Below are 16,989 nucleotides of genomic sequence, written 5' to 3'. Positions count from 1 at the left end.
TTCATGCATTACTATGGTGGCGAAGACAGTCAATGTCCATCAGATTCTCTGGGAAAAAGTGTAATACCACTATTGGCAATTACATTATACATTTTATTGCAAGCTCTAATTTTAAACAGAACACTGAGAATGTACTCTACCATAATGATCTTATTTGTAGCTTTTGAGTATATTCACACCGAAAGTGATTTAAAAAAAATAGACATATTTCTTGCTGAGGCAAACCAACTGCAATATTTCTGGCAACAGTGAATAACTGCACAGTGATTTCATTTGAATGGATGCTACTTTATCAAAAGGCACATGGTACCTTGTAGCTGAGAACCTGAGGTCCTGAATCACATACCAGAACATTGACTAATTGGTGCCCCAGCTAGTTTCCACCAGCTTCACTCCTCTATTACTGGGGAGAGTCAAATGAAAACCTCATAAACCTAATAAACATTAAATTTCCCACACTATTGTTCTGTAAGTTGGGAATACAGTTACAAGGGCTTCAAAGGCTGGTGAGCAAGTGGGAGCATACTACAGACAAGCGAAACACTGCCACAGAACCAGTTTACAATGGCTGCCCCACTTGCGACATGCACCAATAAAGAACAGCAATCCGGTACGGTGTGGCATGTTTATCACTGTAGCAAATGTATGAATGGAGTAGGAAGTTAAGAGTGCTTAGGTTCTACAAAGAGTCTGCAAGGTGAGTGCCACAGCATCTCACTCCAGAACTAAAACAGTAACATATTGACATCTGTAAAGTTTTGCAGGGCTTTGAAGCAGAACGTGACGGCTTCCTTTCTAAGAATTGTTACAAGAGTTGAAACCTGGGTCTCCTACCAACCCAAAACAAAATGAGTCAGCACCAAAGTCCATGAGGATCCATGTGCAGGCATCTGCATAGAATGTTTTGCTGACTCTCTTTTGGGATGAGCAGTGAGTCATCTTGCAACACTATATGGCTAGAGGAAACACCATGATCAGTACATCATATTCTGAGTTGTTGAAAACTCATGCTCAATCTGCAATCAAATGAAACTGCCATGGAAATTTTGAATGCCAGTGTCATTTTGCAAAACGGCAATTCTTAACCGCATAGTGCCTGTTAAACACTTGCAATTACTATTACCTTCACTTTCATACTCTTACACATCTGCAATACTCTCCAAACCTTGTCTGAAGTCATAAGCACATGTTTGGACAACTCAAATAGGAAAGAAATCTCATTCCACTGAAGAAATGTAGCAGATGGTTCAAATGTTGAAATGTGTGTGAAATCTTATGGGACTTAAATGCTAAGGTCATCAGTCCCTAAGCTTACACACTACTTAACCTAAATTATCCTAAGGACAAACACACACACCCATGCCTGAGGGAGGACTCAAACCTCCGCCGGAACTAGCCACACAGTCCATGACTGCAGTGTCTTAGACCACTCGGCTAATCCCGTGCGGCGTAGCAAATGGTGCATGAGTAGCTGCACACACTACCACAATAATTTTTTTGTAGTGAAATCTGTGGGCTTCTTGTGCACTGGAGGAAGTGCATTGAATGTCAGGGAGACTATTTCAAAAGGTGATATGTTTTTGTTCCACTTTTGTTCAGTAAATCACATGCAAAAATATGTTTAATTTTTTCATTTGACTCACTCAAATATTAAAAGAATCTATATTTCAACCATTTTGTTTAAAGGTGCTTGTGAATGGCCTGCTGTTGGGATTGGGTTGAATTTTTACCAGGAACATTGTGAAACCAACTCAATCATTTTCAAATAGATTTTAGGTATGCAAATATGCCGCCACATTGGTGCAACACTGACAAGGACTTGTTGTGTGAGTGCAGTGCTGAACAGGAAATCACTTCCAGTGTTAAGAAATGGCCTGACAGTAAGCTGGTAGATGTTCTGTACACACCACACTAGGATTAAATACATTAGGAATGACTATTGTATCTCAGCATTGCTTTTTGATGAATGAGTATGTCCAAGAACTTTCCACTGTGTACTTTTTTATGTTCTTTTTATGATACATTTGTTAAAATTCTTTGTCAATGGTCCATTAAACAAACAAACAAATGATTTTTAATGCCAAGACCATTAAGAGGTTGACTACAGAGCAAATACTTATATCTACTGAAGCATGTACAAAAGTGTTTACAAGTCATGAGGTCAAAAGTAAGTGCAGATCATTGATAAAATATGACTGAATACAGCTTACACATGCACAGTAACATCCTCATATCATTTGAATATGGATAATCTAATCACTTTGTAAGGTTGTTATGATAGGTAGTCATAAAGATTTAATTGTCGTCTCAAAAAGGTAAGATTATGAAATTAATTTGTTTATAGGTACACGTCTGCAGTCCTGAAACACATTGAAAGCACCTTTACAAAGTACAATAATGTGCCACCATATGAGACACAACAAAATAGCATAGCCCATAGACAAAGCAAAGTAAGTACAAGGGGCGGTGATAAAGTTTTAATTATCATCTCAAAAAAATAAAATTACATGAATAAGTTTTTTGGTTTCTATGAATATGTTTGCAGTCCTGGTATACATTGAAATCCCCACACAACAGCGCTGCAGGACACAGCTAGAACAGTTAAAACAAAGAGGTGCAGCCTAAATCCCCATGCGGCAGCACCGCAGCACACAGTTAGAACAGCCACAACAAAGAGGTGCAGCCTGTCTCCACTTCATCAATGATGCTCCTCTTGTCACACACTATGGCAATGTGGCACAGAGATCTCAATTTGTACACAAAATGAATTAAATAACTTGATTTTTTTAAAGTGATAGTTAAAAGTTTATGACCAGCCTTTGTACTTTGCATTTGTGTAAAAGCTAGTTACACTGGTTGGAGAAATAAATTCCACTCTCCTGATATATATGCAGGTTTTCAATATATCAAAGCAAGAGGACACAATTTGGCTGAAACTCAATGTGGACTGTAGAATGTTGACTGTGGTACTTATGGGCATTCAGCAATGAGTGAAAAAAAACTATTAGGACTAAAACAGAAAATGAACTAAATGTTTTACAGTAATGAAAACCAGACTCACAGAAGCTTACATATAGGTGCCAAAGCATTTGTGGGTTAAATATATGAGAAATAAAAACTATATTTTGCAGGAGATAGAGTTTTTCAACAAACCAAATTAAATTCACAAATATGGAAAAACGTGAGGTTATGAACTTATGGAAGGTGATTGCATTATGATTTACCTCACAGCCATCAATTTCATTCTTAATTTCTGATTATACAAAAGACTATATATGGTACTATTACTGTAAAGTACAGTTTAATCAGACAGTAAGTAATTTACGACAAAAATTGTTACATTTTGTTGGGACGATTTGCTGAAATTTGTTAAAGCTTTACCATTTTACCTACTCCATACTTCAAATAATGCAGAAAGCAGTGTCACAATAAGATTCATACTGCATGGATAGGGAGTCCAAGAGGATTCCTTTGGTCTCACTAATTCACATCACACACATACCATACACAATCACAGACTCCTGAAGCAACTCCACATGCTGAGTATCTTAACTTCAAAAGTACAACCATCTCTTCCCAGTGACATCACTTTTTGTCAATGAGCACAAAATTCAGATATAATACACCAATTAAAAGCATAACTTGTTTTCTCTGGTGTCTTACCTGCATATGTATGGCTTCCTATGAGTCTGTTTTGCTCATCTCGAAAGTAATAGTTTTTATTTTTTAGTATGATCAATTATGTTTCAAATAATTTGATTTGCAAGGGTTTATTCACACTGTTATAAGTAATCAGGATTCTTATTAACAAGGTTTTTAAATAAAACAGTCCAGTATGATTATAATATTGTGTATAAAATGATTTCATTACTTAGAAATATTTTACTAATCTACCTTCTCATCAAGTACTGCACAAAATATTTCATTATTCATAAGCACTCTTTGCTCTTGTTTTTCTGCAATGATGAGCAATCTGCCTAAATTGCTATGACATGCTAATGGCCTATTCTGTTTCTGCTCATTTACATGTGTAATACTCGTATGTAGTCATTCGACAATATGCTTGTGTTACAAGCTGGAAGATGACATCCACACTTTAGTTAACATTTTTTGACATAGTTCTATATAAAACACATACTTGCATGTTTTTACTGTTACATAACTGCTTTTGAAGGACAACTGCTTTCAGTTCAAAGATGAAATTGATCTGATACTAATACCCAAAGAACCAGCATGTACATTTTGTACACTATCCAGTCACATTTTAAGTGATCACAGGTCAAAAGCCTGAAAAACCACCTTTTGTAGCAAGGACTGCTGCAAGACATGAAAAAAAAGAGTCAGTGAGGTTCTGGAAGGTACTGACAGGGATGTGGAGCCATGCTGATTTCAGTGCTATGAATGGCTGCACTAGGTTTCTCAATTGAGGATCCATGGCACAAACAGCCTGATCAAGGTGGTCCCACAGATTCTCAATTCAGTATAAATTTGGGGAGTTTGGTGGCCAGGAGAGTACAGTAAACTCATCCTAGTGCTCTTCCAGCCACACGCATACACTGTAAGTTGTGTGAAATGTTGCATTATCCTACATGTAGACGCTATTATGCCGTGGAAAAATAACCTGTGAACAGAGGGGGATATGGTAACCAAGATTAGATACTTGTGTTAAGCCATTGTGCCTTCCAGAATGATAAGATCACCCAGGGAATGCCACAAAAACACTTGCCACACCATAATGCTCGTTCCCCTGGACTTGATCCTTCTGATTATTGTTGCAAGATGCCTGTTTTCTGTCCAATTAAGCATAAAATCTGATATGTCTGTAAAGGCCATGTGCCATCACTCAGTAGACATCCAGTTGTGGTAATGGAATGCAAATTCCAGCCTTCATTGCTGATGAACATCAGTAAGCAGGGGTGCATGAACCAGGTGCCTGCTGCGGAGGCTCATTCCCAGCAACATTTGCTGAATGGCCATGGAGGAGACTCTATTGGTAGCTCCTAGGTTTATCTAGGTGGTCAGTTGTTCAATGGTTGCACATCTGCTCACCCACATACATCTTCACAACCCTTGTTCCGCCATGTAATCTATGGCCTGTGGTGCACCACAGTTAATTTAGCGCTGGTTTTGGATAGCCCCATTTTGCCATGCATAGTATATTTTAATCATAGTTGCATGCAAACTGTTTACAAACTTAACTGTGGATGCACATAAATCACCCTGTTTCTACATTACGACAATGACTGCATTGGTTTCTGGGTCCCCCCCCCCCCCCCCTCACCCCATCCTTCATGCTTTATGTATTCTCCACTGGTAGTGTTGCCATTAGCCTGTGACTGGTTACTGAAAGTTGATGTTGAACATAGGTGGTGGTCACATGAATGTTACGGACAATGTAAAACTTACTGATCCTGTTACATTTTGTTACATTGTAAATTCATGTTATATTCTATACTCATGATGAAAACTATTGCACACCTGTAAATTCTCACCACTGCAGAAAGCTCCTCCATTTGCTGGCATAGGACTTGTACATGTTCTGAATCGCTGCTTATTTCCAAGGCCACATGTAGCAGAGCACTGACTCCAAGCACCCCATTCAGACCAGCCACCATCAACTGAAAATAAATGGAGCACTGCAATTATCTCAAATTAATTTCATTTCCATTCACAACACTCTTACATTTATTGACACAGCCAGCTCTGTCTCTCACTCTCCCTCCCTCCCTAGTTCAGCTTACTTTCTTGTGTGTTCCACAGATTATTTTGTGACAACTTGTAGTGATGTCGAATGTGTCATTGGATATACAAATGAGACACATTTCTCTTTAAAAACATGGCTACATATTGACCATTTACATAACTGGATTTTTGCTGTAATTTCAATCAACAACAAAATTTGACAAATTTCACCAAACTACTGTCTATTCAGAAATTCTTCTGTGGGGTAGACAGACTTATATTTTGCTTTTAAAACTTTCTTTGTGTGCCAGCACCATTAGTTCACAAGGGAGATGGTGAATATTTTTATGATTGAATAACTTGCTCCTTTCTGTGGAGGAATCAGTGTAAGTTGTGGACAATGGAGACCACTTTTTCCTAGTGTTATATATACAAACACTACTATTATTTTCAAATTGTACCTGATTCTTCATGAAAAAATTCAAAGAAGAATAAATGTATTGTGAGGCTGTTGTTTGTATGCTGTATTTTTAACAGCTGCCGACATGAAGGTTGAGGATGTCCACAAATGAAGAAATGAATAGCAAATGGAGGTGAAATGTTGCTTGTGGTTTACTCACCTTGGACTGTCCCAACCTAATTATAAAATGCATAACACAGAAAATATGTCTCTTTTCAAATGAGCAGTCCACTGGTAGACTGGACTATTAGTTCTGTTTTCAGTCTGAGATGATGATTTGTTGTTTATCGGGGTCAGTGGTTACCAATGAGGTATCACCACCTCTACAGAAAAGCAATGGAATGGCTTGACCAAATTTAATACATCCTGCTGTCTCAAGAACCCTGTCTGTATCTCTATGGAGCATCATGATTTGAAAGAATCTTGTATAACACCATCTGTTAAAACAAATGACAAACAGTCACTGAAAAAGAGGTGAGTCGCTAGAAATGATTTGAATGAAACAGAGTGTACTGCACAGGAAATTTAAACAAATGTCAGAACACTGTAGCAATAAAATTTTCTAAGATTAGCAACAAAGGTACTTTAAGTTATCAGGCCATATTTATTTGAGCAATACACATCAAATTAAATCCATGTTACTAGAAACACATCATACTAGTATGATATCTTGGACTAAGCAAAGTGGAACATCATGTTCAATTCATTTTGCTAGACACATAACACCACAGAAGTATGACATCCGTGAATTTTAAGACTAAGCAAGGTGGTCCTTCACTGGTTCACATATGACCATCTGTGGTGTCACCGCCAGACACCACACTTGCTAGGTGGTAGCCTTTTAAATCGGCCGCGGTCCGCTAGTATACGACGGACTCGCGTGTCACCACTGTCAGTAATTGCAGACCGAGCGCCGCCACACGGCAGGTCTAGAGAGACTTACTAGCACTCACCCCAGTTGTACAGACGACTTAGCTAGCGATGCAACACTGACGAAGCCTCGCTTATTTGCAGAGAAGATAGTTAGAATAGCCTTCAGCTAAGTCAATGGCTACGACCTAGCAAGGCGCCATAGCAATTGATAGTTATCGTATGAAGCATGTCTCATCAAGAACGATGTATACAAATGACGGATTAAAGTTAAGTATTCCAGAAGCTACGTACTTTTCTTTATAGCATTCATTACGTATCCTGTTTCAGACCTCACGCCATCCTGCGTGAGCTTATAGCGTGCATTTCGGCCTTCCCTAGCTATATAACAAGTGGCGACGAGGCATAAAAGAGGATTTCGCGTTCGTATTGCTCTAATTTATTTGTGTCATGGCTTCGCCACAATCTCCAGATGTACTGTCCGAATTTTATCGCTTGCAGAATCAGCAGACGCAGGCGTTATTGGATGCCCTTGGACAGCTCGTCCAGGGTCAACGTGCAATGCAAAACGATGCGGCAGCTGCCGCTTCACCGCTACTGCAGCCACAACATGCTGTTGCACCCCCGTTTCGGCCATTTGGCCCGGCAATGGAAAGCTGGACGGAGTGGTCACGCCAATTTGGATTTCATCTCGCCGCCTACAGAATTCAAGGTAACGAGCGGCAGCCTCATTTATTGGCGTGTGTAGGGGTGCAAACGTACCGTGTGATAGTGAAATTATTTCCCCGACGCGACGTAGCAACTCTGTCCTACGAAGAAATATTGTCTGCTTTAGACGCATATTTCAAAGAAACAGTCAATGTCGTTGCAAAAAGGTATACGTTCTTTCGTACAAAACATACGGCTGGTCAAACTAATTGGGAGTGGGTTGCAACTTTGCAAGGCCTTACCAGGGATTGTGCTTTTGAGTGTGAATGTGCACTCCCTTATTCAGATACTATGGTGCGTGATGCAATTGCACAGAATGTTTCTGATGTTCGTATACAGGAGCAAATTTTGAAACTAGTCAATCCCTCCCTTCAACAAGTGATAGACATATTGGATAGGCAAGACACACTTGACTTTGCTCAGGAATCATTTGCAACTTCGCCAGCTGTGTGTCACATTAACCGGCCCGCCGGGCGAGCTGCACGGAACTGTAAACAGCCTCGCGCACGTCCGCGCAGCCACGTGTGCCGCGCCAGCATGCAAATACAGTGAAATCATGCCCGCGGTGTGCTACTAGACATTCGCGTGAGAATTGCCCGTCACGCCAAGCTATTTGCTTTTTCTGTAATAAAAAAGGACAAGTTCAGAGTGTTTGCCAGAAAAAGCTCAGATCGGACACTAAAAACCATTCCAGGCCCTTTGCTTCAAGCCGGAATCGAACCAAGAATACTCAGGCTCGTGAACCTTCACCCATGGACGTTCATGTAGTAAATTCCACTCCGCCCAGAGCTAATCTCTCTAACAGTGACTGTGTTCGTCCCACAAAAAGTGTGCGTCGACATCGACGGAAATCACGTCAAGTCGCAAGTGATTCTGTACCAGTGTCTGTTCAAATTGCACGAGACAGTCGCTCTTGTCGTCAGCAGGACAATAAACTGTTTGTAGACTTGTACATTAATGGCAACGTGATCCCATTCCAGCTCGATACTGGAGCTGCAGTTTCATTGATCAATAAAGACACGTACAAACAACTGGGCACACCTCCCTTACATGCCGCCAATGTTAAGCTAACTACATATTCAGGTCACAAGATCCCTGTGGTAGGACAGTGCAGCCTTCTTGCAACATACAAGGGACAAACAAAACTTGTGTCATTTTACGTTCTTCGTTCTTCTTCTGCAGTGCACTTGTTTGGTTTAGATTTATTTCAGTTGTTTAACTTGTCTATAGTCAATCAGGTCCTCTCAGTGAACCAGACTGTGCCTTCCGCCAGTGTTTCTCATCTATGTGAAGAATTTGCAGACATTTTTGCACCGGGCTTTGGTTGCGCTGAGAACTATAAAGCACATCTGGAACTGAAAGTAAATACGCAACCGAAATTTTTCAGAGCGCGCAATGTTTCACACGCATTGCGTGATGAGGTCGCAAGAACATTACACAATTTAGAATCACAAGGTGTGATTGAACGTGTGCAGGCTTCTCTCTGGGCGTCACCCTTAGTGATTTTGCCAAAACCTTCCGGAAAATTGAGACTTTGTGTGGACTTCAAAGCTACAGTGAATCCACAACTAGTGATTGCAACTTATCCTTTACCCCACCCGGAAGATCTTTTTGACAAACTGTGCCCGGGTACATATTTTTCTAAGTTGGACCTAGCCGATGCGTACTTGCAAATACCGGTGGACGAAGAAACACAGCGCGTTTTGGTGGTTAACACGCAACCTTGGGTTGTATCGCTTCAAAAGACTGCCATTCAGGTGTGCATCCACCCCTGCATTGTTTCAGCAGTATCTACAAACTGTTTGTGCGTCGGTCCCTACTGCAGCAAACTATCTGGACGATATTGTGATCTCCAGAAAGACAGAAGCCGAACATTTAGCCAACCTCCGCACATTATTTCAGGTCTTGCGACAAAATGGTCTTCGCTTGCGGAAGGACAAATGTGTGTTTTTGGCTTGTGACTTACCATATTTGGGACATGTCATCAATGCCCAAGGCATACATCCGAGTCCAGAGCACCTCCGTGCCATACAAGACTTGCCTTCGCCGCAGAATTTGCAACAGCTGCAGAGTGTGTTGGGTAAAATAAATTACTATCATCACTTTCTGCGCAATGCCTCTTCCATTTCAGCTCCGCTTCATCGCTTACACCGTAAAGGTGTTCCGTTTGTCTGGACAACGGAATGCGAACGCGCCTCTCGCCAGTTGAAGTCAGCGTTGCTTTCAAATACTTGCCTTACGCCATTCGATCCCTGGAAACCCCTTTTGTTGATGGTAGATGCATCGGATTTCGGGATCGGAGCTGTGCTTGCGCACAAAGATGGTTCGCATGATCGCCCTATTGCCTTTGCGTCCAAATTGCTCTCGTCAGCGCAAAGAAATTATTCACAGATCGAGAAGGAAGCTTTGGCTCTCGTGTTTGGTGTTACAAAGTTTCATGATTTCTTATATGGTCGTCACTTTACCATCATCACAGACCACAAACCTTTGACATCACTTCTTCATCCGAACAAGCCTGTCCCTCCATGTACAGCGCAGAAATTCATTTGCTGGTCTATTTTCCTCTCGCAGTACCGCTACAATATCTTGTATTGGTCCACTGCTAAGCACGGACACGCCGATGCGTTGTCCCATTTGCCTGTTGCTGAGGATAAAGCATTCGATTCCTCCAAACTTGCTTGCATGTTCATTGATTCGGAAACCGATGACGTGGTCGAATCGTTTCAGATTGATTTTCGTCGTGTAGCTACAGCCACAGCTGCTGACCATGTCCTTGCTACGGTTTTGCGTTTTGTTGCTACACAATGGCCCTTGTCAAAGTCACGGATAGAGGATCCGTTGGTTCGCCGATTTTTTGCTCACAAGGAGAGACTTTTTGTTCGGCGTGGTGTTTTGTTGTTGCGTTCTGATAATGATCAGTCCAGAGTCGTGGTCCCACGTTCGTTACAGTCCTCTGTCTTAAAGCTTCTTCACCACGGACATTGGGGTATTGTGCGAACGAAACAACTTGCTCGTCAGCACTGTACTTGGTTCGGAATCGATGCTGCGATTACGAATATGTGGTCTTCTTGCATGGCGTGTGCCGAACAACAATCCGCACCGCTGCAGAACTTCTTTGCATGGCCAAAAGCCACTTCCCCTTGGCAACGCTTGCACATAGATTTTGCTGGTCCATTCTGGAATGCTCGATGGTTGGTTGTGGTCGATTCTTTCAGTAATTTCCCTTTTGTTGTCCGGATGTCTTCCACGACGTCATCTGCCACCATCCAAGCGTTATCCGTTATCTTTTGCATTGAAGGCCTTCCACAGACTGTTGTTTCTGACAATGGCCCACAATTTAAGTCCGCAGAATTTCAGTCATTCTGCAAGGCCAATGGTATTCAACATCTGACGGTGCCACTGAACGATTGGTCCGGACTTTCAAGTCACAGATGTTGAAGCTGAAAGAGTCGCATTCGCGGGAGGACGCATTATTGCTCTTTTTGTCTTCGTATCGCTCTCAGCCCCGAGATGGTCGCTCGCCGGCTGAGTTGCTCCATGGTCATCCTCATCGACCCTTGATGTCTTTGCTGCATCCGCCGCATCAGGTTCCTGTGCAGCGGCAACCACCTGCTTTTGCCCCTGGCGACTTTGTATACTGTCGCAACTATCGAGGTTCACGGCGTTGGCTCGCAGGGCGCATTCTTTGCTGCCTCAGCCGCGCTATGTATCTGGTTTTGGGGGCCTCTGGTGAGGTGCGTCGGCATCTCAATCAGCTGCACCTCTGTCGTCGCTTGGGTTCTGCCGCTCCCCGTCTGCTTTCAGCGACGGTGCCGTCCGGTCACCGCCCTGGGGACCCATCTACTGGCTCGCCTCATCCCCAGGTGTTACCGACGCTGCCTTCCATTTTGCCCCATGGCGACGCGCCGCTGCCACCGTAGCCTGTTCTCCCACCGGCGCCGCCCACAGTGGACGCTTCGTTGCAGCCGCCGAGCGCCTCCCTGGGTCACGTGCCGCTGATCGCTTCCCGTGACCAGCTGTCCTCCGACATGGACCTCTTGCCCACTCCGGACCAGATGTCATCTTCGCCCATCGGGTACTCCGACTCGATGGAGGTCGACCCTTCGGCCCCTCCTGACTATCTTAGGGCGCATCACCCGCATGTTGGCGTGCACCCTGGACTAGGTTTTCAGGCGTTTCCTAGCTCCCCTCGGACCGAATGGCCAGGTGCGGGTGGCACAGCCTCGCCTGTTGTTAGGCTCCGCACCTCGTCGCATACGCCAACATGGGGTCCTCCCCACGGCGGGCGGAAGCCTTATAACACCACCGTTCGCCGATTTGCGGGGGAGGAATGTGGTGTCACCGCCAGACACCACACTTGCTAGGTGGTAGCCTTTTAAATCGGCCGCGGTCCACTAGTATACGATGGACCCGCGTGTCGCCACTGTCAGTAATTGCAGACCGAGCGCCGTCACATGGCAGGTCTAGAGAGACTTACTAGCACTCGCCCCAGTTGTACGGACGACTTAGCTAGCGATGCAACACTGACGAAGCCTCGCTTATTTGCAGAGAAGATAGTTAGAATAGCCTTCAGCTAAGTCAATGGCTACGACCTAGCAAGGCGCCATAGCAATTGATAGTTATCGTATGAAGCATGTCTCATCAAGAACGATGTATACAAATGATGGATTAAAGTTAAGTATTCCAGAAGCTACGTACTTTTCTTTATAGGATTCATTACGTATCCTGTTTCAGACTTCACGCCATCCTGCATGAGCTTATAGCGTGCATTTCGGCCTTCCCTAGCTATATAACACCATCCAAATTAGATTTGCTGTGGTTTCAATAAACTGATTAAGGCAAATGCTGGATGATCCCTACAGGAAGGACACATTTGATTTCGTTCCCCAATTAAAGTTTGTGCTCCATCCCTAAGGACCTCATTGTCAACGATGTTAAAACCTAATTTTTGAATTTTGTGAATGGCTCCAGTGCATCCCAAGCAGGATAACTCATACTTAGACATTAATAAAACAAGAAGATTTTGAAATAAATATTATAATATTACTAAGGTTAGCTGTATATGACATGATAAGTACATATAATCTGCCACACACCGTTGGGTGGCTTGTGGAATATAAATGTAGATGTAGATATAGATATGTCTTTGGCACAACAAACATATATGTGGTTAAGTATCCAAGACACATTTCCTAAACAGAGGTGAGTAAAATTTATTTAAACGATTAATAATAAATACAGATAAATATTATTATTCATTATTCATGAATGGCAAATAAGAAAATTTATTTGAACCGTTATTCATTTACATGAATAAAAACATTTGTGAATAGAAGCATATATGAATAAAAGATAAATTTCAAATCTAAAAACATCAACTGTTCCAATATTTAGTCATTAATTTTTAAGAAAAGATGTGCTTTTCCATCTCCAGAGAAAACTTAAGAGATCCTTGACACTAGTCTAGCTTCTGACAGATAACTGTATTATGGAGCCATTTAAGTTGTGTATCCTGAATCTGGTTCAAAATTGAAAAATTAATATTCTTTATCACCACAGCTTCATTTTCAGACTTGCCACCATGTTTCAATGGTATTTCTTTGCTTATTATATGGTTAAAATTTGTTGTATACATCCCTTGATCATAGGCAGCAACATAGGTTGAATCATTTGTTTTTAATATTTTATAGACCAAGCCTGAACATAGCTCAGGCGACATTGCTGTCTTCAAAAGACGGCGACCAAGTATAGCTTAGGCCACTATTTTCTTGATGCACAAGACACCTATTGGTCAGAAACAGAACTTATTTCATGTGAGAAGAATGTACGGATGTACCGTCACCTATCCCTTAACAGGTACTGCCTTCTGTTGTGAATTTCTAGAATTATTTTGAAAGGAACATTAGCTAACATGACAGCAGCTGTCATGAATGATGGTGATCTGCCAATTGAATGGGAATCTTTAGCTTGATGGTTTCTTTACCACTGGCACTAGCTTTCACTTCTATCTTCCATTCCTTTTACACACATCTGTGACAGGATAAACAGAATACTACCCTGCACATGCTTTCATGGTAGCCACCCACAAGACACAAATACTTGTTTGGTGTTTCATATCAGGCTGTAGGAAGGCAATAGGAAAACAACACTCCCAAAGATTTTGATCAGAACAAGAATGTGGAATTTCCACACTGTCTCCAATGATCACTCACTGTGTGTGGAACCAACTTAGATTTTTAAAATGAAGTACTAATCATAATGTGTAACTTGTACAGTGATAGCACAGTGAAATGAGAGTGTGGAATTGATAATCATAAAAGATAAAAAAAGAGGAATCCTACAAATAAACAAAGATTAAAATTCTGCAGATACTCAGTATATAATTCATAATTTTATTAAGATCTGTCACACAGTCTATTGTCAGCCTGCATCCAGCAGTTTAGTGCTGGTATACAATAGATGCTAAACATAAACTGGGAACAAAGTATTGTAATTTTCTTATTTCATTTATAATAGTTGAAAATGGATAGTTCTAAATGTGTGCCACAGAAACACTACATTTGCATGGGAGACTGACTGAGAGAGAAAAGATGAAGATTTTAAGCACCATGCTGTGAGCTGGGAAGGAACTGTGTACTGAGTGTAACAACACTGAGCAAGTAGCAACTGTATCTGATTTGGTGGAAGAGTGGTCTATAGTTTTTGGCACCATACTGGATGGTTAAGCATCATAAATGTGCCATGAAGATGACTATGTGGACAATTTGTGCAATTAACTTTATTTCATCTAAGTAATATTATGGATCTGCAGTCACTTGCATGGACCATCCAAGAAATAGTCCAATATATTGTTATGTAGTGTTGTCAGTGGGCCAAGAAAGGTGTAAATGGTTGACCCCAGCATACTGCATGATGGCAAACATACAGATTCCCACCAGGACTTCAACATCAGATCATCAATCATTCACCAGTTGTACCAGTTAGAACCATCAGAAACTGCTAGCTAGAAGCTGGGCAACAAATAAGAGTTCCTCTCACTCATCACTGTGCAGGACATCTCTGACACTATAGCAAAAGATGCAAGTGGAAAGATGAATCATTCACGATCTGTCACCAGTGATGGGTATTTGTGAGTAGGGCATAGATCAGAAGACCTTAAACTACTGTAATGTATCAGTCTGTGATGTATAGGACCAATTCTAAGCATCACAACTTGGTCAGCCATTGCTTTCAATAAATTTACACATGTGGTGCTTGTTGTGGGCATACTGCGGAATGCGGCATCTATCCAGGATATTATCCAGGTTATTAAGTTGACATTATCACCATGTTCCATCATCTTTTGGGTATGCATCTAGGACAGTAATATTTCATCTTACGATATTTCAATGGTTAAATGTACCATCATTTTCAAAGTGGATCAGCGATTGAATTAGACACACAGCCTATAATTGTTCCAAATGATTTTAATTCAGTCACTGACTTACCTTGAAGATCACTATATGGTTAAATGACAAAATATCTGAGGATGAAATATTGCCGTCCTGAATGCACACCAAAAAGATGATGGAATATTTTATCCACCAGGAAAACTGCAAGAAACATATTACCATGTCAATGAGATCTGTTGTTACAATCGTATAGTGTCTGGAAACATTTTTCTGTGGGTAGACAATGAACCCTCCAAGTTCTTCCACAGTTACCACCTTAGCACATTATCTATTCTGCAAAACTTACAACATCCCTGGACCAGTTGTGACAATTGGTGGGAGCAAAATGGAGCAGCATTTCCAAGCTGTCAACTGACACCTCTATGATCATTTCTATGCATGACTGTAGTACTAAATTTCAGGTGAAATTTTTGTCCAAGACAGTCTCTTTTTGTGTGTACAACATTGTGGTTATTATATAAGGGCATTCACAGTACAAAACATGAATAAAACATCATTTGTGAGGGACCACTGCTTCAGAGTGTCCACTTTTCATTTTACACTAGTGTGTATTGTAACAGCTGCAGTACTTTAGAATCATTTATTATCCATGTACCCAAATACACTGTCAATAAACAGTATTATCATCACATCTTAGATGTGATATCTACAGCACATAGTTGATGACATGTTACATGATGTACACTGGCAAATTATGTATTTAAAGGAAAATGTAACCACTCTGCATGAATTTTGCTCAGTGCTATTGTAGGTAAAGTAATCAATTTACTCAATGGCAAAAAGACTTTGTGAAAACAGTAATAATTTCTGAACTGAGCAGGTTTGCAAACTGTTCACATAGCTTTGCAGAAGAAGAGTATTGTTAATGGATTAATAACAGCATTGCAAGTAACTATTATGAAAAATATGGAGCTACTTATGGCATTGGTGTGCGGCACGAACACTGATTGTTGATGTGCATGAATGCCAACTGATGTTCTGCAGTGAGAGAACTCATCACTGAAGTGCCTAAGATCCAGCCTCACTGGTGACTACTTAACAGTACAACAAATGTGCAGCAAATAGGGCTCAATAGGAAATGGTTTGTGTTTACACCAATGCTAATGAAGTGGAGACTTTAATTTGTGCAACAGTACTGAACTTGGCTGCTAGTAACTGATGATGGAAAGCAGCAATAGACAGACAGATGTCAGAGTGTGCAGAGAAAACTTTGAAAAACCAACATCTTTCAACCAGTGTGGAATGTAACCAAGGAAAGTGCAAGTATTATTATGGTCCAACAAAAGCATGCAAAACACTCCTGGATAACAAACTGCCTATTGGCTTCTGTCTCGGGTTCTTCGGCCGACGTTCATCTAATGATTTTTCTGACGTTTCGCCAGCACGAGTGGCTGGCATTGTCAAAGCTTCACCCTCCATTGCCGGTGGTGAACTGGAGCCGAGCTCGCGGCCGCAGACTATATGTACCTGACTCGCCAATGTCCAAGGGCTCCTCCGCAGTCATTTCCGGTGCGGTTCTCCTCTTGCTACCTGCAACGGTCGTTCGCTGCAGTAAGGGAAGCCAGGATCCGTTTACCTTAAGACTTTCCTCTTTCTTTGTTGAAACTGTTTGCGTGTTTTTGTATTTCTACAGCTTCTCTGAACAAGCGCGTGTGACAGTGTTTCTCTACAGCCAGAACTTCCATGTCGGTGCCACAGAACTTCCGTGGCACCGACACGGAAGTTCTGGCTGTAGAGAAACACTATCACATGCGCTTGTTCAAAGAAGCTGTAGCAGTTCACCACCAGCAATGGAGGGTGAAGCTTTGACAATGCCAG

General features: G+C 41.6%; 1 protein-coding gene across 1 annotated transcript in view; it reads right to left on the bottom strand.

The window, feature by feature from the left end:
* The window catches only part of LOC124555753 (hemicentin-1-like), an 817,128-nt gene that overhangs the window by 151,562 nt on the left and 648,577 nt on the right, over window positions 1–16,989 (bottom strand). Inside the window, exon 44 of the mRNA XM_047129776.1 lies at window positions 5,479–5,618. Within this exon, the coding sequence (XP_046985732.1) occupies window positions 5,479–5,618 (140 nt within the window). The remainder of the gene's footprint in view (window positions 1–5,478; window positions 5,619–16,989) is intronic.

The sequence above is a fragment of the Schistocerca americana genome, chromosome X, assembly GCF_021461395.2.
Source record: "Schistocerca americana isolate TAMUIC-IGC-003095 chromosome X, iqSchAmer2.1, whole genome shotgun sequence".
Taxonomy (NCBI): domain Eukaryota; kingdom Metazoa; phylum Arthropoda; class Insecta; order Orthoptera; family Acrididae; genus Schistocerca; species Schistocerca americana.
This window is presented reverse-complemented; position numbering and strand designations above follow the sequence as displayed.